This window comes from Emydura macquarii, unplaced genomic scaffold (genome assembly GCF_026122565.2).
Source record: "Emydura macquarii macquarii isolate MOO-44397 ecotype Brisbane River unplaced genomic scaffold, CSIRO-AGI_Emac_v2 contig_587, whole genome shotgun sequence".
Lineage (NCBI taxonomy): Eukaryota > Metazoa > Chordata > Testudines > Chelidae > Emydura > Emydura macquarii.
Window position 1 is genome coordinate 3,696,657 of NW_027130724.1, and position 23,415 is coordinate 3,720,071.

Sequence of the window (23,415 nt, forward strand, 5' to 3'; positions counted from 1 at the left end):
AGGAGCTCCTTATGAACTCTGGCAGTTGGTGAACAACTGTAGCACTGTGTAGTGCTCAGCTCCCACTGTGACACTTATGGTATGTGTGTGGGAGAGGGTCTGTGTTACAAGTTTGTATTGGGCCCAAAAAAATTATGCTTGGGCCCTGCCCTAACCAGTGGGCCATCCTTCCTCTGTCAACATAGGAAGGGTGTGAAAAACCCTTACAAAAGACTATGTAATGAAATATGATACAGTCATATGATCAGAGCATGTCACAATCACTTCAGAATTTATCCTCTCAACTCTCCAGTGAGGCAGGGCGTTACTCTCCCTATGTTACAGATGGGGGAACTGAGGTACAGAGTAGATTAAGTGACTTGCCTAAGGTCACCCGGGGAGTTTGTGACAGAGCAGAGAGCTGGTCCCAGGTCTCTCAAATCCCTTCTCCCCCTTCCTGTGCCCCAGACTTCCTGTGTGACCATGGACAAGTTACTTAATCTCTCTGTACCTCAGTTTCCCATCTATAAATAATAGTTGTTGTTTTTCTCCCAGTCTCTCTCTTGTCTAATTTAGATTATAAACTCTTCAGGGCAGGAATTGTCTCTCGTTTTGGGTCTGTTCAGCACCTAGCACAACAGGACCTGTTCTCAGTTGGGATCTCTAGCCATTACCGTAATACACATAATGAAGCTTGTATCAGAAACTCCCCTTATTGTGTAAATAAATGCCACAATCCCCATCCCAATTACACTGAGTGGATTTTGATTTTAGTTCATTGCTCCTTGGATTGAATTGACTGACCTTCAATACAACAGCGCAGTTACCTTGAGGGTTCAACTGTGCTGTCAGCCAGACTTTCAATTGGCAGAGCAAACTTTTTCTCCTATGAACCTAATCCCCAGTTAATATTTTATAACCTTGTAAATACACCCACACAACACAGCTAGGCATTTTCTGGCCTTTTGCAAGTTCCTACATAATTCTCTGTGTGCTTTGGAAAATGCTGTAAAGATTTCCTTTAACAGGCAGTTATTATAGGTTTGGGTCCTTATTCCCCCTCTGCATTCAAGATCAAATATAGTTGTGTGGTTTTTAATGTTGGCTATTCTTAAACCTTATCCAGTTTCAAGAAAGATTTAAAATCAGTGGTCTGATCCAAAGCCCACTGAAGTCAATGGAAGGACTCCCCTTCACTTCTGTAAAGATTGGATCAGGCCCTGAATGCCTAAAATCACCTTTAACAGCCTGACCCGGAGAGGTATGGTGCAGCTGTACCTCAGTGGTGTCAGTGAAAGGCTTGGATGCTCACCACTGCTCAGGATCAACTTCTTAGCTGCTTGGGCAAGACATTCAATTCAAATGTATCTTTCCTTTGTCTGTTTCCCTGAAGACTGGGGTTGCTCCCTGCGGAGTAGCCTGGAATGGCCTCTGGCAGAGAGCTAGTCCACTCTGTGTGAGATACAAGGAAAAGAAAATGCATTACACACAAAAGGGAGGGTCCAGAGGGTCATGTGACATGTTTCCCTGAATAGTCTCCTTGGCTAGTCACCAAGTATGCAGGAGCAGCCTGTGCTGGCTAGGAGGGATAGATCAAACAGCAGACAGCAATTATTGCTCTGTGATTCACTGGCTATCACCGTTCCATGAATCATTGTGCTTCATAAACCTGCAGCTGTTCTCTGCCCGTTCTTTGAGAACAAATAAAGAGGAGGACCTCTTCTCTGCTTTTATGGCTCCTCTTGTCAAACCAGCAGAGCTTAGTTCTGCAAGATCCTCTGAAAAGTCCTTACCTGAGGATTGACAGAAACTTCTGTGTCAGAGAGAGAAAAATTTCCAGTAGGCCTCAAGCAATGGCAGCGGTTTGGTGTGTAGAGCGTAGGTAGAGACTCCACCTCACTCAGGGTGGAGAAAAGCCTATGCTGGTTGTCCGTTCCCTCCCAGTGCACAATAAGCTTCTGGCAAGTCTTGCATCTCCCACTTTAAATACATGGGACCCTTGGGAGGTGTACCTCAGCAGGGGATCTGGCCCAGGGCGAGGAGAGTGAAACACTGCCTCTGGGTTGCCTTTTGAGTAACAGTCTGTGACATTTGCTGTTTGGCAGTGAAGATGCTATTAAATAGCCTCTATTTTTTTAATGGAAAAGCGCTGTCCTCCAGTTAGACTGGGAGATTGGGTGAAGTGAAAATCTGATCCTATGGACTTCAGGGGAAAGGGTTACACTGTATGAGATAAAAGGCAGATCCTCAGTGAGTGTCAATCGGCCAAGGGAACGATACAGATTTACACCCACTGAGGATCTGGCTCACAGTAATAACTTACCAGTACTCCAGAGCTGGATAGGAGACTTTGATTTTTTTTGTCATTGTTATTACTAATTATTGGTAACACATAGAGGCTCCAACTAAGATCAGAGCCCCATTGTGCTAGGCTTAGTGTACACACACACACACACACACACACACACACACACACACACACACACACACACACACACACACACACACACACACACACACACACACACACACACACACACACACACACACACACACACACACACACACACACACACAAAAAGAAAGTCCCTGCCTCAAAGAGTTTACAATCTAAATAGACAAGACGGACAGATGAATTTTTCACACCCCTGAGCAGCGCAGTTTTACCAAAGTAAGTATGAAGTGTAGACCAGATTTGGGATTGTTGCTCTGCAAGCTTCCCTCTCACACAGATCTGCCTGCATCTAAATCTTAACCTGGAACCACCATCCACTGCTATTTCATTCCTGCATCTCCTTACACAGCTCACTCAGTTCACCTCAACTCCTATTCATCTCTGACTATACGATTTCTAGTTCTGCTTCCCCCCCTCCCTTGTGCTGTTAAACTTCAATCCTTGCCTCCTCCTGTCTTGGTTTGGGTCCTCTCTTGGGGAAAAACAGCCCGTTATGTTGCCTCATATCAAGCTGTTGGGTGGTTTCATGCTGTGAATAAATATCTACTAGGGACAAAGACATATTTCCATCAGTGACTTAACGTACACTTGCCTCCAGATTGCTGCAGGTGAAAGACCAATGCATTAACCTACCATAGTTGGTCTTTCACTAAAGCTCAGGCGATGTCATGTAACTGCGTATTGTGGTTCTTTGTGGGGGTAAAAAGATGCTGGAGTGGGCATCTGTATCCTGGGATCCTGTGCAGGTAGGAGAGGACTCCAGAGTTGGGTATTGGATGGCTCAGGTGATTAGTATGGGGCTATTGTAGACCTTTCACATCTGGGTTGCTAGTTCAGATTCTACACAGCTTGAGAGCAACCACAACTGTTACAATTTCCTGGCTGTTCAATAAAATGAGTTTGTTGGTCCCAAGAGGCCCCCTTACTGGCAGTCTTGGGCAATAAGCATGGGCCTCAGAGACAGAATTACCTAGAGATTATCTATGCAGATGTGGGCTGAGGCACACTGAGAAGACAATGTGTGGACACTAGCCCTTCTGCTGCTCTAAATGTTCTGTGGCTAAACAAAGATTTTGGGACTGTAAAACTGTCACCTTTCAGGAACCTTAAATTCATAGGAACATTGTTTAAAAGGAGGGAAGAAACCCTCTGATAGTACAAGGCAATTTGGCGCATATGACGGCACTACCATCCACTCCCCCGTGCTTTTGCACAGCAATGCGGTAATTAATTTTTCTCCAAGTGACAACAGAGCTGTCCAGAGGCCAGGAGAAAAGAGCCTCGTGGTTATTCTCCCTGATTAATTCCATCATCTCAGAGCTACTCTCCTCCCAGGTGAAGTGACTTTCTGTTGCCAACTATGGTGTCAGAACCTCTTCTAGGGAAAAATGTTTTCTTGTGAGATCAGGCCAAGGACAGGTTTGGACAGATCAGCTTTGGGGATGGGTGTATTCCCATTACTGCATTCCTATGGGTCTGATTTACTGGCTCCTAAAGCACGGGCCTATCTTGGGTGTTTGTGGACCAGAGAGAAGCAAAGGGAAGTTTCTCCCTGCAGCGGGCTGGCCTGCCGTTCCTAAAGGCTTGCTACACATGCAGTGCTGCAGCTGCGCCACTGTAGCGCTTTAGTGAAGATGCTACTATGCCGACAGGAGAGCTTCTTACATCGGCGTAGTCAGTCCACCTCCATGAGAGGCAGTCGCTAGGTCTACACTGGGGGTTAAGTCAGTGTAACTGCATTGCTCAGGGGATGGATTTTCGCACTCCTGAGAGACTTAGTTACACCCCTGTAAGTTTGTAGTGTAGACCTGGCCAGAGCAGGCTCCTGGGGCAGCTGCTGAATGGATGGAAAGCAATGGCAATGATTGATTATCCCATGTGCCAAGTGCCAGGGGTGGTGATCGCAGCTAACACCCTAAATGGCAGCCAGAGCAGCGTGCTGATGCGCAGGGGTTAGGTAGTCTTGGGAGGCTACCTGGCTTAGGGAGTGGCCAGCTGCCTTCTGCACTAGCTGAAGTTTCCAGGTTGTCTCCAGAGGTAGCCCTGAGTAAAGGAGCCTGAGGGTGACAAAGATGTGAAGAGGGAAGGCTGACTGGCAAGTGAGGACAGTGCAGAGCCTTGGACTGACCGTAAATGGGAAAAGGGCCACAACTGGTTACCTGAGCAGCTCTGGATCCAGCTATGCCCTGAGGCTACCATTTCTGTAATTATGCATGTACCTATTATGTAAAATAACTAAGATCCTCAGCTAAAGCCCTGTCTGTAGAGGGTTTTTTTGTTTTTTTTAACATTGGTAGATATGCTGCTGCAGACCCCCCGGCTAGATGGGCTGGGCTTGCATTGGTGTAGTGTGTCTCCATGAAGGGCTTGTACATACGTGTAGTTACACCGGTGAGAATTTCCCTAGCCTAGACAAGCTCTAACTCGGGTTCCATGGGAAGAGGGAAAGACTACTAGGCCGCCCGTTCGCCTGCTCGTGCTCTGTTTCGGGGTATCCTGCCGATTTGATTTGGGTGCAACATGTTCTGTGTTGGAAAGAGAGACAGTGGGAGGCCTCCACGTGCCACCGCTTGCTGTGAGGGGGTGAGGAGAGGACTCTTTGGGGCTGAACATAACCCCAGGAGGGGGATTAAGGGCATGAGTCCACCTCCGCTGACTATTGCAGACAGCTAGTGCAGATACTGATGTCCCTGGTAATGCTTTTCAACTAGTCGCCTCTACAGATGACAATCTGATTCCTCTGAAAGGCCCACATCCTCCTCTGGCATCAGCTGATGCAGCGCAGTCACACTGACCTTACATCTGCTGAGGATCTTGTTCAGAAAGCCCAAGATCAGAAACCTCCTGGATCTCCCAACATCCTGTGGTAGGATTGTTCCATCCATGCCACAAGTACTTCCAACTTAATATGCAGCTGCAATGACCAACAGATAGTATGAAACCAATCTGCATGTGCTTTTCCCTCCTAGTGCTTGGTTAAAACTGACCTTGGGAGCCAGAGCTGGTTCATGAAAAGGCTTAGGGCCTTCATAATCTATAGGAGAAGTATGCTGGCAAAGTTGGAAAGGCATAACATACAATTAGCCACTGGAACCCATTGCAACAGGATATCACTTGGTCCAAATGCTTTGCAGGATTCCAAGAAAGGATTGGATATTTGTCTGGCTAACAAGTCCAGAGTTGTGACAGTAAGGATTAAAAATGCCCAGGAGTTCTTGGAAGTTATATAAACCCTCCTGCTTAAAGGTTTAAAGCAACTTCTGTTAAATTATTGAGGGTACGAGGGAACTTTCCTAGGGGGTCAGATATTCCGTAATTGCAAACTGCAGGGTTTCGTGCTCCTTCTTCTGACATGGCTAGTGTTACTCACTGTTGGAGACAGGATACTGGACTGAATGGACCAGGGGTCTGATCCAGTCTGACGATCCTACAAGAGGTGTTGACATAAAGACAGAAGTGGACATGGTTGGTATAATAGTTCCTGCTGGAGATGATGGTTGAATGTAAGGCAGAATTCCAGGGAAGTGATTTATCATCTGGACACTGGCTAGGATGGGGGCTTGCTCCTTCATGTCCACCAAAAGTCCTCTCCATTTCCTGACATTCTAAGGGAGTTGTTTCTGTGTGATCTGGATCAAGGATGTCGTTTTGAACAGGCCGGGGACTTAACATTTCCTTTATTCAAATAGTAAAAAAATGAAAAGGGGTGGGAAGTATGTGTCCATTTTCTTCCTGAGGTGTTTCCTTACTGTCATGATCAGGATTACTATTACAATAGCAATACAAGGCCCCAGTCAGGATTTGGATCCCATCGTGCTAGGTGCTGCACAAACATGGTTAGACAGGTCCCTACCCCAAAGACATTACCATCTGACTGAAGATGAGCCACAAGAAGTGTGCCTGACAAATAGGAAGAGGACCAAGGGGAAGATGGACGGGGGTAACACAATAAGATGAGATGATTACACAGCTTGCCTCTCTCTAACTTTGTCAGGAGTGTTACAATGACGATCATGATGCAGGCGTCTTTTCATTTTCTGGTTCTTTCTGGAGTCACATCAGTCACCGCGCTGGGGTTCCTCGGGTGGGCACCTCAGCACAGGCTTTGAGCAGTGGCTGCTGTTTGCAAGGGGAGGGTAGTGATGCTGCCCTGGTGGGAGACAGGAAAACTAACAGGCTTTTGTTCTTGTCACATTTCAGAGGCCTGCTAAGCCGGGAAGATGCGTGAGTACACGGAGAAGAAGGAGACATGCGGCACTATCTGCCTCAAATACCTGCTCTTCGTCTTTAACTTCTTCTTCTGGGTAACGCATCAGCTCCCCCACCCCATTTGCGTGCCTTGCTCCCACACTCTTTAGGGGTCTACATGTATTGTTTCAATGGCCAGGATGGAGGGATAAATAGCATGGGTGAAATCCTGGCCCCACTGAAGACAATGGCAAAAATGCTCATGGTCTTCAATAGGTCCAGGATTTCACCCCAGATATCTAACTAGATCAATGTTGCCAGCATTGAGGGAAGGGTTATAACCTGTCTGGCCAGCAGTAGACCCTGAAATGATCAAGTATAGACAGCAATGGGTGGTCTGAAAAGTTCTGCTTTGCCCACTTGAGGAGAGGATGACCCGGCGAACAATTCTCAAGGCATCAGATTGTTCCAGGGCTGCTCTCAGACAAAGGACATCATTCAGTTCCTCTCTTGTTCTGTCCAGCATCACAGCACATGCTGGCAGTGGAATGACGATGGCTAGGCTGTGATTATGGAGGTAGCCCTTACGGCTATGTCTACACTCGAGTTTTTACTCAAGTTACTTCATGGCCAAGGGAATCAGCTTATTGTCAACCACAAACATTCGTGGGCTGGAACAAATGATTGGGGAGAGTCCAGACTAGGCTTTACAGAGGAATGAATTAGGAACTGCCTCAGTGAACTGGCAACCAGATAAAAATCTCTAGTGAACACAAGGCCTGTAAAGAGGAAGGGGAGCCTGAAGGAAAGAAGTTGGCTCACCCAACATGCCCCCATGGCTGGGGTATTCCTGTGCTAATGTTCATTTTCACTGGTGTTTAACTAGCCAGGATTCCCACCTTTTACTGTCTTGCACCCCAGTGGCACTGTCCTGGAGGGAGGTACTAGACACAGCTATGGTTAGAAGCAATCTGTATCACTCCTTGATCATCCAGGGGTGCAAAGCAAAGCATCCCCTCCCTCTGATTAAGCTTGGAAACACAAGTCCAGTTTCAAAGTTCCCTGCCTGGCATGGGCAAATCCTCAGCCAGCTGGCATCCCCTTCCAGTTGGAATACTGTGCCTTGAACTGCCCCCCCACCCAGGGCCCTTGAGAGACTGGGAAGAGAGGAAGAATTGGCTTCATTTAAGGCCTGATCTAAAACCCATTGAAGTCAGTGGGTGTCTTTCCCTTGACTTGAATAGGTTTTGGATCAGGGCCTCTCTGTGAATGAGCAGAAAACTGATCCCTGTGGCCCAGCAGGGGCTGCTGCTCTTGAAAAGGAGGAAGCTCCGACCGCAGAGGCGTCTCACCTGCTTGCCTGTCTCTTTATTAAGCTGGCAGGTGGGGCCGTGATGGCAGTGGGCATCTGGACCCTGGCCGAGAAGAGCGACTACATCAGTCTCCTGTCCTCCAACACGTACATGGCGACCGCCTACATCCTGGTGGTAGCGGGGATCGTCGTCATGGTTACCGGCATCCTCGGTTGCTGCGCCACCTTCAAAGAACGGCGGAACCTGCTGAGAGTGGTAGGTTTTCTGTTTGCGCTGGGACAGCGCTGGGCACAGAATGTCTTGGGCATGTGAAGAGAAAGTGGTCTCTCTCTCCCTCCTGGAGAGACGATTCCCTAACCCCTGACAGCTCTCCCTGTTCAGGATGGATGGTTTCTATTACAGAGGAAACTTTCCTTTCATTCTGTCCCACCCAGAGAATGTATTTACTTCGGTGTGTCTCAAGAGGTGCTAAATAATAACTATATGGTACTTTTCATCTGAACATGTCAAAACATTTCCAAACAAAGGAAATATTGGGCTGGTAGGAAACCAATGAGACTATATTTTGGAGAGAAGGGAGGGAGATGTATAAAGTCAAAAAATTACCGTGATTCCACTTGATTCAAATCAAAAAAATTGTTTTGATTCTTTTTTTGGACATTGGAAAATTTCTAACAGTATAAACATTTACACTCCCAATTTCTTTTTTTCCACACAATTATTTTGCATAGCTCAATCATCTTTTTGGTTAAAAAAATAAATAAATAAGCTATGACATTTTTTATCAGCCCTAATAAATCTCAACTCAGGTCTATGCTACGGACCTATATTGGTATAACTACATTGCTCATGGGGTGTGAAAAATCACTGCAGTGACTGATGTCCACACTACCTTCCTTGGGTCACTTCCACCCACCTAAGAGGGTCAGTTTGGGGAACTGAGAGCCTTGCTAGGAGCCTGGCTGCCCCACAGGCTCCTGGCAGGCTGCCGCCCCCCCACTTCCCATTCCCCCCTGGGAGCTGGAAGAAGCTATACTATCTTAGGAAGCCACCTGGGGCTTCTCCCTTCCTCATTTCCCGCCAGGAGCCAGGGGAAGCCTGGGGCTTCTCACTCCTGGGAAGCAGGGTCCAGCTGCCCCGGGTTTAACTCCCCCTGCGGGATCCAGCTGCCAGTGGGGAGCAGGCAGACAAGCCACCCAGGCTTCTCCCTTCCCCATTCCCAGCCAGGAACCTGGGGAAGCTGCTCAGGCATCTCACCCTGCTCCCAGCACTCATCTGTCCGGGGATGGGGTGGGGGGAGAGCTGGGCTCTAGTTGCCCAGCTTGGAGCCATGAAATTGACAGGAATGATGGCCAACAGCTGATGCAACCAAGGCAGTGTCTACACTGATACTGTGTCGCCCTAACTACACTAACATAATCCCTACACCTCTCCTTGAGGTGGTTTTATTGTGTCAGCATAGCAGGGGAGTTCCATCAGTGGTAGGAGCACTTCAGTGTGTGCACCTCCACTCGTTTGTCAACAAAAGCTGACTTTAGTCGAAAAAACTCTATAGTGTTAGACTCACTAGCCCATAGTTATACCAACCTAACCCCTGTGTAGACAGCGCTAAGTTGGTGGAAGAGCTTCTCCTGTTGACATAGCTATCACATCTTGGGAAGGTGGATAACTACGCTGACTGGAGAGCTGTCTCCAGAGCATCTTCATTAAAGTGCTTCAGTGGCACAGCTGCTTCAGTGCAGCCATGCCAGTGCAGCGTTTTAAGTGTAGACCTGCCCTATTTCTCCCTCCCTCTCAAATCTCCTTTGCTGTTCAGAATGTGGCAGTGGATCATTAAGCAGCCCATCTGCAGGGGCAACTGTAGTGACTAAAGGCCATTAATTGTCATTTTATAGTAACAAAGGGAGACACTTCCACTGTTGTGCCTGAAGTTCCTTCAGTTCTGTAAACTGCTGCTGGCCTGATTGTCCCATCTCTTTCCTTTGTCCCAGTGGAGTGGAGACAGGGGCCGGGGTAGGGAAAGGAGTGATGCAGACTGAACTGAAAATACAAAGTGGTGGAAAATGCCCCCAAAAGGCCTGTGATGAGCTCTCAGGGAGTGCTTGGCAATGGCTCGTTCATTTGATTCATTGGGGTGGTATTTGGCCCCTGGCCGTTAGCAGTTCATTTTGGCACTAGCACAATTACTCACTGTGCGAAAGAGTTCTATTCATCTCCCTTTGTCTCTCTCAGCCAGAAGTGACATGAAAATCTGGTGGGGTTTTCTTTGTTTTTCTGACCCAGAAAACTAATAATTGTCTCATGGAAACAATAGGTTGTTCTGTCTTTTTTTTCCCCCCGCTGAGTGGCTGCCTGTGACAGATCTATTGTCTCTCCTGTCCTCTGGCTTAGTTGATATTAAATAATCCATAAAAGAAATACTTTGTGCTGGACAGGGCTGAGGCTGAAGGGACCTGCCAGCTCTTAGCTCAACCAGTAATCCCGACATCTTCACAACAAAGACAAATGCGTCTGTGCCAGTCTGTCCCAATTTCTCTCTGTACCAAAGGACCACGTATATAGAGAGGTGTGCTGTGATGGGGAGTGTCCTGTAATTTTCCAGAGGGTCTTTAAAGCAAGTTGCAAGGATAATTTCAGACCAGGGGTAGGCATGTGGGCGCATGTGTGGATTTTTTGATCCAGGAAGGTATATTCTTGCTGTTTTTATAGCTTCTGGTGGGTTTTCACTCTCAGTTCCAGGCTTTCCCCTGTGTTTCATTTCTCATCGCCGATCACCATGATCGGTTTGTGTCAAGAGCATTTTTCTCTTTTGCAGCCAGCCTGATTCACAATCAGTGATGCCACAGTGGTCCAGCACATGTGACTCCACAATTGCTTCCAGGGGTTCTAGGCCTGAAGCCTATTGACTTCAGTGAGTTACACTCACGTGAGCAAAGAGCTGCAGGATCAGGCCCACAATGATGAGCTATGACATCACAAAGTCTGGTTGCTTATAGTTCATCCTGACTCTGAGTTTCAGAGTTTCAGATGGTGCAGCTAGCCAGGGAATGCTCTGGTCCCTAGCATAGGTAGTGGAATCCCAAGGCCTACTCTAACTAGAGCTCAGATGCTGCAGCCATTCTAACAGTCAGGAATAACCAGGGCACATGGATGTTCAGGTCATACCCTTTCCCACCCCACACAACCTGACACATCCCTCTCCTGTGGGCTACAAAGATGGACACGGTGTAGGATTGCCACCTAGGATTCCCGTTTTGCTAAGGAAATGCCTGTTAAGCCAGCTTTCATCATGCTTTACGCTGTTGGAAGAGCATAAAGCAGGGGAAACGTAACTGAGGATCAGGAACATAATGTATAGGTCACTATTGGTGCACACCGCTCATTTCAAGCATGTCGGGTGATCGTGGATCTTGCAGTCACGTGGAGACCAACACAGCGCACACGATAAAAGCAGGAGCCCATCAGAGTAGAAAAGCTGAATATAAAAAAAGGACCTGTTTTTCCCACATACATACACCTCTCTCAAATATTTAGCTACCTTGGAAAAGAGAATTGGTGGAAAACATTTTGCTATTATTATCTAGATTACAACTGGCTATGACTAGGCTGGTGACCCCATTGTCCTAGGTGCTGTACGTGCAGAGTATAGTCAGTTCTTGTCCCAAAGAGCATAGTCTAAATAAACAAGGTGTAACAGGTAAATGAAACAAGCAGGCAGGGGCAAAAATAATAACAAGACGTTTTAGCCCGGGCTAGCTGAGGGCACAAGTGGTAGATGTAATAACCTTCACTCTATCCAGGCTTTGGTAAAACTTGTTTACTAAAAGGTGGGAGGACTCTTTAAAATAATGTGGTGAGCTGAGACATTGTGTCACATGCCAGCTCCACCGGAATGCCTTGGATATCAGTGCAGAAAATACCCGCATGTATAGATGCAGGAAACAGAAACTTTCCAGTTAACTGGTGGTTTTCTTTCCCCCAGTGCAGCAGCCTGACAGCACGGTGATGTCAGAGAGGTATTACGTAACCAAGCTCCAACAAAAGACAGAGACCCTTTGTTTAGGAAGGTTCCTCTCCTTTTCTGTCCCTTTCAGCCGCCTATTAGTGAGGAGCCCCGCCTTTGGTTATCCAGCACTACATCGGGTGACTCATTCCCATGGTATGAATGGGTACCTTGTACAAACATGTGCAGACACTTGCAATGTTCAGCTGAGAGCCAGTGGGGGGAGTTTGGGGCTGGGAGTGAATGCCTGAGATTGTACACTCCTATTAAAACCCAGCCTGCAGATAAAACCCAGTTGTCCCTCCCATACAGCTGCTGAATCCCAGCAGAGGGTGAAATGCTCCCCGAAGGCCAATAGACAAGTATTATGCATTGGCATTATCTCACTGGGGCAAGGCATTTTGATTGCCTGTGTCTTCAGACAAAGAGGGAGCACAGTGAAACATGGAGGTGTCACTCAGCAAAAGACAAGCTGTGATGCAAAGGCAGATTTCTTGCCTCTAGTTCTTTGCTTCTCCTACCAGGGTGTTGTGGTGCCAAAATAAAAATATACACACTGCATTTCAGTCTCTGGCTCCTGATCAGACACTAGGTCCAGTAAAGAGACCAGTTATTTAAACTCTATGCTCTTTACCAAAAAGGTTTCTCCTGACCCCAAAGGGTCAGCCACAGTACCAGATCAATATAAGTTTGGATCTTACCCAAAATACCACGCTGCCAGCCAATCCTTTAGTAACTAAAACTAAAGGTTTATTATAAAAAGAAAGAAACAAACTATAAGAGAAATGTTAAAGGATTAAAGCAATCAGACACATACAATTGATTTGAAAGTCCATATATATCAGGTTTCTAACAGAATTGTGGAGTTTGCAGGTTTATATAGTCCCTCTGGTATACATCCAGTACCTGGATGGGTCTCAGTCCTTTGTTTCACAGCTTCAGTTCAGTTGTAGATGAATTGATCCAGCGGTAGGCTGGAGACTGAAGACTGACCGAAGACAGAAGACAAAATGGAGGTGGTGCAGCTGCCTTGTATGTCCTTTGGCCTTTGCCATGCTGCTTGTGGAAATTTACAGGAATAAGATGGAGTCCAGAGTCACGTGAGTAAGTCCTGGTGACTCATCAGGTATATCCCTGACTTCTCTCCATGGGCTCCTGGTACCTGTGAATTTCTTAATGGGCCATTAAGCAGGCTAGTGCTGCAGCCATCCTGTCTGGGGTGTCTCCCAGACACAGCACAAGTTGAAATACAGATATATCAAACATATCCATAACTTCCATTACACACATAACACATGAATATAAACATCATCATCTTACTTAGCACATTATAGCCTTTTTAACGGTACCCGACATGGCATATCTCACATGAATTATTATGATTCTGATGTATTTATGTTAAATAACATAATAAATGGCCCCCCCCAATCCAGCCAGCATGACGGGGGGGATTTCAGGGGCTTGATGGGACTTTACAAAGCACCTCCCCATACTGCCCTTGTTCTGACTGGTGCAGCGTGGTATCAAATCCAATAGTGAGTGTGTTCCCCATGCAGAACAACATGAGGCTGCAAGGAGAACAGATGTCAGGGGTGGGGTAAAAATGGGGCTTTCCAGCATGGCTTCTTTCTGTGGAATAAGCTTGGGCGCGTGTGTTTGTCTGGTTCTTAGTGGAGTCAGTCACCATCAGAACTGATACTACCTGACAATCTCAGCAGAAAGGCCACAGAATGAGTATGGAGCCTCAAGGGTCTCTAAAGGTAGTCTCTCCAGCTCTGGCCAATGCTCTTGGGTGGGGCAGCGTGTGGGGAAGATTGCACTGCTGAGTGCTGTGATGACATAGAATATTATAGGATGAGCCCAAATTTAGTCCTTCTCTTCCCTTAATCACAGAGCCATAGAATGACCTGGCTTTAGCTGCATAGGTGACCGTGGCCATGGTGATACTACATTTAGGATAGTAGCTTAAACGACGGCAGGGTGGCTAGCCTGGGCACAGCCCTGTTTTCTAAGAGAATTTGGACTCATGAACTACATGAAGCTTAGACCCTACAGCACTGGGCACTTTAGAAAGCGAGCACTAGTTGGTCTCCAGGGATGTCAGTTTGATTCCTTCACCAATATTAAAATCACACTTTTTGAAATTTTAAGCAGATACATAGGGTGTAAAAGATTAAGCAATAAGCTCAAGTTCAGTTCATCCCTTCTGTATCTCACTGTGCTCCACAGAATTACACCAAGGATGGAGGTCAGCCCTCCACGGCTAATTGTGGTGGGTGAAATTCACTGCTAGGGCTTACATACCACTATCACTAGTACGGTGTATGCTCTACTTAAGTTTAAGCTCTGTTCTAAGGGTCTAATTGGGACCGGTGTGGTGCATAGGGATGAATTTCACCCTGTGTGAGTAACAGGCACATTTTAATACAGAGCTTCAGTGTTGGTGTTTCACTCTGTGTTCTGCTTGAAGCTCCCCAGAGCAGGGAATTTCCCACCCCAAATCCAGGAGCATTGCAATTGCCAAATTGTGCCACCTTGTTGCATTGTTTCCTCCTTTTTAACAACTAGTTGGCCATTCAGTATTAAGTCCTGCAGTTGCTTTTTATGTTGCACCCTCATCCTTGGCTTCTAGTCCGTTCCGAGAGCCCTCCCCATAGGCATGGTTATTCTGGGGCTCCTGCCACCTGGCTCAATCAGACATTACGCTCCTACTTAACAAGTTAGTGTTGAGTTTCTACAGAGCAACTGGTGCAGCTGCATTTTGGGGTGTGTGGCATCAGCAACTGAGCTGCTGCAACCGTGGAATCTAGTTGGCTGCATTTAATTATATTTATACATGCCTGCTTATAGGAATGACCATTCCAGATCAAACCCATGGTCCATCCAGCCCAAAATCTTATTTCTGACAGTGGGGCAGTACAGGCTGCTGCAGAAAATGATGCAAGAACCCCTAGAGAATAGATAATTATGGATTAAGTTGTCAAGAGTGGTATTTTCCTCCAAGTACCTTTGAGTTATGCCCTGAAATATGAACGTTTAGATCTCTTATACTTTTTTTTTTAATCCCATCTAATGCGACTGTGGATGTTTTTATTATCCAAAGCAACATCCTGTCTCTTTTGGAATCATGCTAAACTCTTGCCTTCAGGAGACTTTGTAGCAGTGAGCTAAGCATGCATCTTGTAAAAAGAGAAATTCTTGTATCAATTTAAATGTTACTTTTCAATTTCAGTGGATACCCCCTTGTTCTTGTAGCAGGAAAAAGGGTAGATAGGAGCATCTCTCCTCCAGTTCAGCTGGAATTTCTGTTTTGTCCTTTACTTGATGCACTTATCATATCACTGTTACCCTCATTCTTTCTTCCTTCTCTACCTCCTACTCATTAATAAACTCACTTGTTGCTGCCTATCTTAAATTACATTATAACCTTTTCCATGCCCAGCACCCAATACGATAAAGCCCTAATACTGATCACATCCTTTGAGAGCTGCTGTAATACAAACAATCATAGAATATTGGGGTTGAAAGGGACCTCAGGCGGTCATCTAATCCAACCCCTGCTCAAAGCAATAATAATGATGGTTTTAAGCCTTTTTTCCTGATAATCTCAATTTAGCTTCCAGGACTTCTCTCCCACCCCCCTTGATGCTCTCTTTTAACATATACAATTTTACCATTGTTTTGCAGTACTTCATATTGCTGCTGTGCATTTTCCTGCTTGAGATCATTGCTGGAATCCTGGCCTATATCTATTACCAACAGGTAAGTGAATGTCGAACAAAGAGGATCAAAACAGAGAGGGAGGGAGCAGCTGCTTATCATCCAATTTCTATTTAGAGAGTGGGCCTAAGCCAAAATTTCAAGGGCTTTGGAAGGGATCCGGTGGTTGGTTTGGGCCTGTCTATTCCTTACCCCATCTTTATCCCTCCTTACTCACTTCCCCCAATATACAAAATGCATTGAGTTATAAAACATATTTGACAAGGCATTCATCTGTTGTGTGTCAGATGCAATCCAGTTCCTTCCTGAATATCATCTTTTCTCCCCCGCCTCTGTGATGCCTTATGAAGAGGGCTGTTGGAGTGAATTGTGTTGTTTCTAGCACAGACTGTCAGCCCGAGGATTTTTCTGATGCCCATAAGAGTAATACAGGCAATTGTAGTTACAGTCATGCCATCTAGTATGTCCATGAAGCAGAAATAAGAATGGCAATATTGGCCATCTGGCCCAGTCTCCTGTCTTCCACCAGTGGCCAATGCTAGATGCTTTCAGAGGGAATGAACAGAACAGGGCAATCATCAAGTGATCCATCCCCTGTTGTCCAGTCCCCGCATCTGGCAGTCAGAGGCTTAGGGATGCCCAGAGCATGGTGCTGCGGCCCTGGCCATCTTGGCTAATAGCCAAGCAGAAATGCTCCTGCTAAACCCAGCAAGCTCACTGTAATATACCTGGGTCGGAAGGGATAGGAAATGGTCCGGCTGAGGATAGAGCAACACTGTCGCAGCTCAGAGTACCCCTGATTATAGCCAAGAGTCTGCTGCAGTCACAGACAGCTCTAAGCTTGAAATCACCATGGGGGAGTGATGGTGTCATGTTATCACACTAGATATGGCCAGTGGGAGGCATACTGCTTGGAAGGCTTCCTCAGATGAGGCTGCCCCCCATGTCTTCTCTCCCCCGACCTCCATCCTTTGGGAGAGGCTGGGTGTCTGAAGAGGGCAGACTGTTGGAGATTGTCTGTGGGGTGTGTCTGACAGGGAAGTGCACATTGCAGAGGGATGCAAGCAATTTCAGTGGCTCTGTATTCACATACTGTAGGCTTCCCTGGATTACACCCTTAAACCAGGACCTTTCATCCATTCAGTGGCACTCCGAGGGCAGCTTTAGCAGTTTGCCTGGAGCCAAAGAGCTACGCCTTATTGTTATCAAGTGGAATACTTTCCAGCTGCCTCTCTTTAGTATGGAGGGATAGCCCCTAAGGAGGCTGTAGAGCCCAGAAAGCCATGCTCCATCTGGACCTGAGCAAAGACTAAAGTAACACATGGCAATGGAGGAAACAGTGGGAACTTCTCAGATCAAGATGGAGCATGGCATGCTCAGAGTTGTAGTGTCTCTGGTAGAGTCTCAGGCTGTTCTGTAGATCACCCACTGGCATTTGGCTTACTGGCTGCCCTTATCCCCATGCCCTCTTTTATGTAAATGACCCTCCTTTCCTGGGCTCAGGCTGCTTTCTCTGTTTTGCAGTTGGTTTTCTTTCTCTCCTTCCCTTGCTGTTGTGTCCAGTGTGTGTGTGTGTATAAACTGTGTGTTTCTTTTGCTGTCTCTGCTCCATGCTGCAGTTCTTCCCCGTCAGCCCGCAGGTAACTGCTTTTCTCCTCTGGAGTAATATTTCCGCGAATGGGTTTTGTCTCTCTATTTGCCTTTGGGGCCAGTGAGCTGCCAAATCTTTCTTCTTGTCTTTGTTACGCTAAATACTTTGCGCTTCTAAAGATCCTCCCATCCCAAGATCTCAAAGCACTTTGCAAAAGTTAATGAATGAAGTCTCACATCACCTCTGTGAAGTAGGTGTTCCCTCCATTTGACAGATGGGGTCTGAAGAACCACTGCTACATTCAGCAGATTTGAAAGGGTGGGGGGAACTCAGGTCATATTCCCCCAATCCAGTGTAATCGAAATGTGTTTTCACTTTAATCCACCCCACAATTATTGCTTATTACTAAGAAATACACATATATAGGGAAGCTTTTCCTTATCTCTCCATCTGGCCTTTTCTTCCTGTTTGGTTTATTCAGCGATGCCATCCAGTACATGTGATGACATTGTTCAGGAGCATGGGATAATTGTAATTTCACAGGCACCGGATGATGGCATTGTTACTGGATGCGCCAGGCAGTGGGAGGGTGATTAGAAAGGAGGCAGATGTTAGCTGTATTTTGTCTATCAGCAGGCAGGAGAATACTGGAAAAGGATGTGGCAGTCTGTGGCACGCCAGCCAACTATACAGAGAGAGAAGTTTGTGGATACATTTGTGTGTGTCAGCCATTCACTGTAAAGGACACTTTCATGGTTGACATGCTCCCAATATCAGACCCTCTTTCTGAGCAATGTCAATCGTGCTTTCTGAACATATCCCTACTATCAGACAGGCTGCTGAAGCCAGGAAGGCAACAGTCTTAAGATCCCTCCTCATGCTCTCAATCTCCTTTAAATCACTGATACAAAAGGTGTTTAGACTGCACAACTTCAGCCCAGCAGGCCCAGAACTCTGAATTCCTAATACTCCAGGCCAGATCATTTTGGTTTTATTGCTCTGGCAGCCCTGCTTCCAGAGGCATGAGAGCCCCTTTGATATCAGAGGAATATTCATAAGGCAGGAAAGAGATTTTTAGAGAGGGCCAATCCTGTTTTGGGGCAGGGCTGTCCATCTTGATGGTATCCCTTTCACTGTGGAGGCAGGTGCGCGGCGGGACTCTTGCAGTGGGGCGTGCCACAGACTGACAGAGATTTGGCCCAGTGAGAGACTTTCTCACTTTAAAATGGGAGAATGATGTTTAAAGAGCCAGGAGAGGCAGAAATAACCGCATGCGCTTTCTTGGAACCAAAACGGTCTACAGTGGAGGAGGGACGCTACAAGGGGGCTATAGCTTCCACAAGGCTCTCTGCTGTTGTCTTGGAGTGAAAATATAAAGGGCTGTCAGTAAGGAAGGGTCTGCCTCGTGATTTCACCCTCTCTGCTCCTTTTGTTTAGCTGAGTATGGAGCTGAAGCAAAACCTGAAGGAGACCATGACCCAGAAGTACCGGAAGGAGGGTGAGGAGGGCGTGACCAGCGCAGTGGACAAACTGCAGCAGGAGGTAGGCCTCAAAGACAGAGGGAGAATTAAACCAAGGATATAGCTAAAAAACATACCATCCTTAGATCACGGGATCCTGTCACTGAAGAGACAGTGGTGTTCCCCATGTCACACTGTCTCGAGATCTTCACGAGCACGAGTACCAGCCTCAGGGCAGACTGTCAAAAAGCAGGCAGAGACTCCAAGCTGGTGGTATGCGCAGTAATTGGATTTCACCAATAAAACACCTGGATCGCTGTACTAGTCTTAACATGGAGTCACAGATAAGTCGCCCTGGGCACTCTGGTCTATCTTGCCCCCCCTGCAAGCTGGACTTAGTGATAAATGGTCACTTACACCAAAAATCATAAAATATTCAGGTTGCTTCCTGTCACTTACCCCAGATCAATTTGTACCTTAAATCTCTTACCAAAGATAATACTGGTAACCAATCCTATAGTAAATTAACTAAGGATTTATTAACTAGGAAAAAGAAATGAGAGAGTTGTTTATGGGTTAAAGCAAGCAACATATAGGCACAAATGAGTTAGTCTTCGGTTTCTAAAGGTGAGAGAGATGTAGTGATCTGTCCACTGAATGTCTTTTAGGGCTAACCCAAGTTGACCCTGGGGATCTGTGCTTTTGTTTCCTAGCTCCAGCCCTTGTTAGAGTCCAAACAGCAAAGATACAACTACTTCTTGTGACCACCTTTATGTGTCGTGTGTGTCGTCCCACCCCCCAGTTCAAACCCATTGGATGAGTGTTTCTGCATGTAATTTCTTTATGGGTGGATGGGGAAATCAACAAAGTTTTTGTCCTACAATGGCTCATTTAATATTCATAGTCCTTCTTGATGAGCGGGGGAACCACTCTTCCTGCCTAAGCTCACAAGTTCAGAGCAGGCATTTTTACAATTATAAAGCAAAACTTTCACATTACCTTATAGCACAGGATACAGACATTACAAGTAAGATTAATGCATGCAGCAACTTACAAGCATTTTATACAGTCTAAACACATCCTTACAAGTCTAACAGCTGTCTTGAACAATATTAACATCCAGGTGAGCTGGTCTGGTTTCCAGCTATGAATTTGTCAGTGTTCATCTGATGCCTACAGCCTTGGCCAGCTCTTGCCAATCCAACTCAGTCAGGATGGGTATGGTACTGGTCTGCTATCACAGAGACTGGGACTCCTGCTCCCTGGACAGCGTGATGGATTGTAAGGGGAAGGGTGACCTTCACATCACTTACTGGATGAACTAGTGCTGGCCAGTTCAATACTGATCACTTCCAACAGGTTGTCTCTGAGATGTAAGTGGAGTGGCTTAGGGGCATTGCTAATGTTAATAAGCTTCCCAGTGCCCCTGGGAGTGAAGTATAATGAATGAAGTGCTCTGTTACTGCTATTAGTAACATTATTGGCACTGCTGGAGATTTGGAGTGACTGAGTGATCCGAGTGGTTGAACAGTCTTGATAACTTCATAATCCAGTACCTCTCAGCCCCTCTCTAGGAGACGTGCCCCTCGCAATAGACCTGAATTTACTTCCAACCCACAACAGCCTAATGTCCCACTGCCTGACTCTCACTTCTGTTCTGATACATCGACATGAGAAATGCAGGATTATCTGTAATTTGATTCAACAATACGAGCATGATTGGTGCTGTTCAGTTGTGTTGTTCAGACCAGAAATAGCTGCAGACATGTACCAGCGACTGCTAGGTCCATCTCTGCTCAGAGAAGTAAGTGGCACTGATGCCACCACAGCTAAAAGAAAGGCATTGCTGATATTTAACAGACGTTTTTAGGAACCTTAGACACAATGGTCACTAATAATTACGGCGCTCACAAAAGCAGAGGTAAACATAAGCAGCCAGATTCACTGATTGACGATGCTCTGGGGGAGTGCAACTAGGAGCGTGGTGCGGTGAGGATGGATGTGGGGGACAGGGCTATGCTTTCTGGTGACAAACTGCAGACTCATCCTGTGCTTTTGTGCGCACACAGTTCAAGTGCTGCGGAAGCAATAATGCTACAGACTGGAGCGAGAGTGTCTGGATCAAATCTGCGGAGGCTGGAGGCCGGAAATTCCCAGACAGCTGTTGTAAGACGATAACAGAACATTGTAGTCGGAGAGACCATCCTTCCAACATCAACAAGGAGGTAAAGAACAGGCTGACTTCAAAGTTCCCCGGATCACACTATGGGGCACCTGCTGGACAGACTTGTTTGGTGCTTCCTTAAGGCTGAATGCAAAGCCTACTGAAGTCAGGGGTGGGCAGGGGCTTTCTACTGAAGACGCTAGTGTTTCACTCCAGCAGCAAGGGCATTACTACAAATGCACTTGCTGTACTAATCACGGGTGTCTTGCATCTGGGATCAGAGCTGATGTCCTGAGCAAGTGTGGTGCAAGTTACATAGGCCGCACCTTGCAGATGGGAGTGTGGATTGGGCAAGTAGTTCATGTAAAATCAGTCCAGAAATTGCCTTCTGGCATTAAAAAGCTTGAGGAACAAGTTAAAGAATCCAGTGTGCAGCAGACAGTGCTAGCGACTAGCGCAGAAGTAGCGGGTCTGGATTTTTGTAGGGAACTTGGTTGTGGGTGGAGAACAGGAAGTTGACAAAAAGTGCACCCCAGGAAATGGTGAAGGGGAGACTGGGAAGCGGGTTGCTAACGGGAAAAGTGAGGCAGGCCCAGTGGCGTAGCGCTTCTCCTCTTCAGTTCTGTGCAGGAAACCTGGGTTTGAGTCCCAGAACACGAGTGGCATCTCAGCAACTTTGGCTTTGGTAGGCTTCAAATGGAGTCCCATCCAGTCCTCTTCTGGAAGAGTGGTACGTGCTAGGATGGTAGGGTGAATGGATTTGGCCTCCAGCGTGAAGGAAAGAAATGGGATGAGGAGGCAGCTAATCAAATTTTGGGGCTCTGAGGATGCTCCAGTTAGAAGTAGAAAGTGATGGAGTCTGGTATTCTCATCAATGCAAAGTCCTTCTTCTCTGATTGCAGGAGGAACCAGGAACTAAAGGAGCAGTTTGTTAGTTTACCCCTCCTAGTCTCTTTACCAAAAGACCCCAAAGCTCTATCAATAGCATTCCCTAGGGTCACACTGTACTCACAGGCTACTGTTTGCTTGCCTTTCTTGCTTTTGGCCTCTGCCACTCTCTCCATTCTTGACTGTTCTCCGTTTCTGTGTGTTCTCTCACACACCCGGTCACACTACCCAGTGGAAGCCTCCTCCCACAGGGTGCTAGTTTCTGGGCAGCCTCTAGTAAGGCCTTGTATTAGGTGTGGCCCCTTTAACTGTCTCTTACAACTATTGTCCACACATAGTTTGAACAAGGTTTTAACTAAACCTATAGCAAGGTTTCACCTAGCTCACAACATTATAAATGCATTTGCCTCAACCCAGGAACTGTTCACTGGCTTTCTAGCCTGATTTTTCCCAGTAGCACAGCCAGTTCCCTAACCTGTGGAGTCAGCATCCTGGTTGGCTGCCTTGAGACAGGTAATCAGAGGGGTGGAGAACGCCTGCTGGAATCTTTTCCTTATTTATAATTTCCCATGATGGGAGACAAGAAGAGGTGACCCCTTTAAGGCAAACATTCCTACTCACAGGGTGTGTGCTTTCAGCAGGAGTCACGCAAGGATTTGACAATTTTAGGAGCATGAATAACATCTGCAGCGAAGTTGAGCAGATCCGACAGATCCAAGAGAAATCAGCTCTCATGCCTCAGGGCATGAATAGTGATAATGGAACCTGAGACTCTCTGGTTCAGCACAGTTCCCTCAAGTTCAGCTGCTTAGCCAGACCGTCCTGAGCTAGGAATGTCAGGAGAAAGGGGCTAGCTCAGAAGATTTGTGACTCTGGGCTGGTTGGCTAGAACTGAGTAGAACCTCTTGCCTGGCACTTCCCCCACATCTGCTCCTGGCCCCAACCAGGAAGTGCAGAAGTGAAACCAAACAAATGACAGAGGGCCTATGAGGCAGCCCTGAGACAGTATGAAGGGGGAACCCATGTCAGAGAGAGGGTTGGGGGCTGCCTTTTTTGCCCATCACTGTACACTGCCCACAAAGCTGCCCAGTTGGCCTACAAAGGTGGATGAGGTAGTATCTTTCATTGGACCAACTGGTGAGAGAGACAAGCTTTCAAGCTGCACAGAGCTCTTGTCTCTCGCCCAAAGAAGCTGGTCCCATAAAAGATACTACCTCACCCACCTTGTCTCTCTAATACCCTGGGACTGACAGGGCCACAACTACATTGCATACAACAGTTGACCTACTGAGAGAGTGCCTAGGGCTTTGGGGGCTGAGGGAGAGCCCATGGGTGGCAGGGGCCAGATTAGCTGGGGGGGGAAGGGACCATGGGATAATGGGGACTAGGTGAGCTTTGGAGAGAGAGCCTGTGGGGTGGCATGGCATGGGTTAGCTCTGGGGAGAGAGACCTGCAGAGTGGCTCTTGGGGGCTGGCTAAGAGGAGATAGTTCAAGCAGGATATTAGTGGGTTTGAAAAAGTTAGACAAGGGTTGGGTCATGAATGGCTCCAGAGGGGGACAGCTGGGGAGACTTTAGATTTTGACACCCAAGCCCAACCATGGCATGAGCAAGCCTTGTGCTACTCCTTCGCCAACTCCTCAGCCTACATGTTA

General features: G+C 46.9%; 1 protein-coding gene across 1 annotated transcript in view; it reads left to right on the plus strand.

The window, feature by feature from the left end:
- CD151 (CD151 molecule (Raph blood group)) overlaps positions 1-23,415 on the plus strand; it is a 56,089-nt gene that overhangs the window by 22,567 nt on the left and 10,107 nt on the right. Inside the window, exons 2-6 of the mRNA XM_067540547.1 lie at positions 6,635-6,738; positions 7,999-8,190; positions 15,626-15,700; positions 18,687-18,791; positions 20,779-20,934. Coding sequence (XP_067396648.1) covers positions 6,655-6,738; positions 7,999-8,190; positions 15,626-15,700; positions 18,687-18,791; positions 20,779-20,934 — 612 coding nt within the window. The 5' untranslated portion in view covers positions 6,635-6,654. The remainder of the gene's footprint in view (positions 1-6,634; positions 6,739-7,998; positions 8,191-15,625; positions 15,701-18,686; positions 18,792-20,778; positions 20,935-23,415) is intronic.